This window comes from Geospiza fortis, unplaced genomic scaffold, assembly GCF_000277835.1.
Source record: "Geospiza fortis unplaced genomic scaffold, GeoFor_1.0 scaffold117, whole genome shotgun sequence".
Taxonomy (NCBI): Eukaryota; Metazoa; Chordata; class Aves; order Passeriformes; family Thraupidae; genus Geospiza; species Geospiza fortis.
The window spans coordinates 162886-164401 of NW_005054500.1; the positions used below are offsets into that span (position 1 = coordinate 162886).

The following is a 1516-nucleotide window of genomic DNA, read 5'->3' on the forward strand; positions in this document are numbered from 1 at the left end:
CGTGGGGGAGCGGCCCCGTGCGGGGCTGGGCAGGCCGGGGGTCCCGAGGGTCCCCTCTGCGGGTGAATCGCTGCATTTCATTGTTACCGTGCTGCTTTTTGTTGGCTTTTAAACCTTATTTTTCATGTTCTAGTGGTGGTGGCTCTTTACCCTCGGTGCTCTTTATTTTCCTTTCTTTCATTTTTATTTATTTCATTTTTTTATCCTACTCCAGCCTCCCCTCCGCAGCAATGCCGCGGTGCTGACGTGGAGCTGGAGAGGAGCGATTCCCAAAAGGAATTTTTGTAACGCTGGCTCTGTCTCGTGCCCTTCCCCGGCTGTTCTCCAGCCGCCCCTGTCCAGGTGCAGGTTTGGGCTCACTCCTCCCCCCATTTTCCAGCAGCCCCGCACCCGGCCAGGTGGGGTGCGGGCGTTTCTCCCAGGCTCCTCTCTCCAGCTCTCTCCAGAGGCTTTGGAGGCTCCTGGGACGCGTGGTGGGCTCTGGCAGAGCCGGAGAAGCCCAGTTTGCCGCTGGGGAGGTGGCTGTGCCAGCCGGCTACGCCCCGGCTGCTGCTTCCAGTGGGACAGGTGAACGTGAGGGGTTATCAGCAATCCCAGAATTCCAGAATCATGGAATGGGCTGGGTTGGGAGGGACCTTAAAGCCCATCCAATTCCAGCCGTGCTGAGGGCAGCGATGCCAGATCAATAGAGAGGCAAAGCAACCCAGACCTGAGGAATAAAAATGACCTGGAATTGCAGGTTTGGTGTGGGGCTGCAGGAGCAGATAGCATCGTTTGGATGTATTTTTAATTTGGAATCTCTGGCTAAACACCTCGGGAAGGTTTGCTTGGCCTCCTGTCAGTCAGAGCTCAGCCTGGGGCATTTACAGCTTGGGAGCACATTAGGATTTTATTGCATTTACTTTCTCCACCCTCACCTCTGTAAAAGAAACATAATTATAATTGTTTTATTTCTGCTGTTCCTGACAGCAGTCCAGGGTCAAATTTCAAACCTACCTCTCTGCTTCTGGGATAATCTGATCAGGACGTTCACACTGGGTGTTTTTAAGGCGATTCTCTCTGGCTGCACAGATTATTTTAAAAACAACTGAAATCTTCTATTAAAAAAAGCCAGGGTAGTAACCAGAGTGGTTTTTCCCTGGACACGTGCATGGGGGGGGCTGTGTCCTGGTTTGGCCTCCCTCAGGATGCTCTTTGGAGCCTGGCATGAGGCCTGGGAGAGCTGGGAGGGGGTTTGGGAGGTGCTAGCTCTCACTTTAAGGTGAGCCAAACCTGATCACCCTGGAGACAGAAAATCTGGGAAGCTGCAGGGCTTGGAGCGAGGAGGTGAAGGGGTCAGACCTGCCTGTCCCCAGGGATTCTGCCCAAGGGAGAGGTATGGTTTTCCTGCTCTGGTGAACTGGTACATTTAGGCGACATTTTGGTGCCGGGATTTTGGAAGTGGAGGCAGAGCTTGGAGTCTCTTCCAGCTGCTCATGGAGCTCTGAGACCCCGGTGCCTTCAGCTCTGCCCCTTC

At 54.0% G+C, this 1516-nt stretch overlaps 1 protein-coding gene across 1 annotated transcript in view; it reads left to right on the forward strand.

Moving 5' to 3' along the window:
* The first annotated feature begins 230 nt into the window (after window positions 1-230).
* The window catches only part of AMER1 (APC membrane recruitment protein 1), an 8609-nt gene continuing 7323 nt past the window's right edge, over window positions 231-1516 (forward strand). The window contains exon 1 of the mRNA XM_031063388.1: window positions 231-238. Within this exon, the coding sequence (XP_030919248.1) occupies window positions 231-238 (8 nt within the window). The remainder of the gene's footprint in view (window positions 239-1516) is intronic.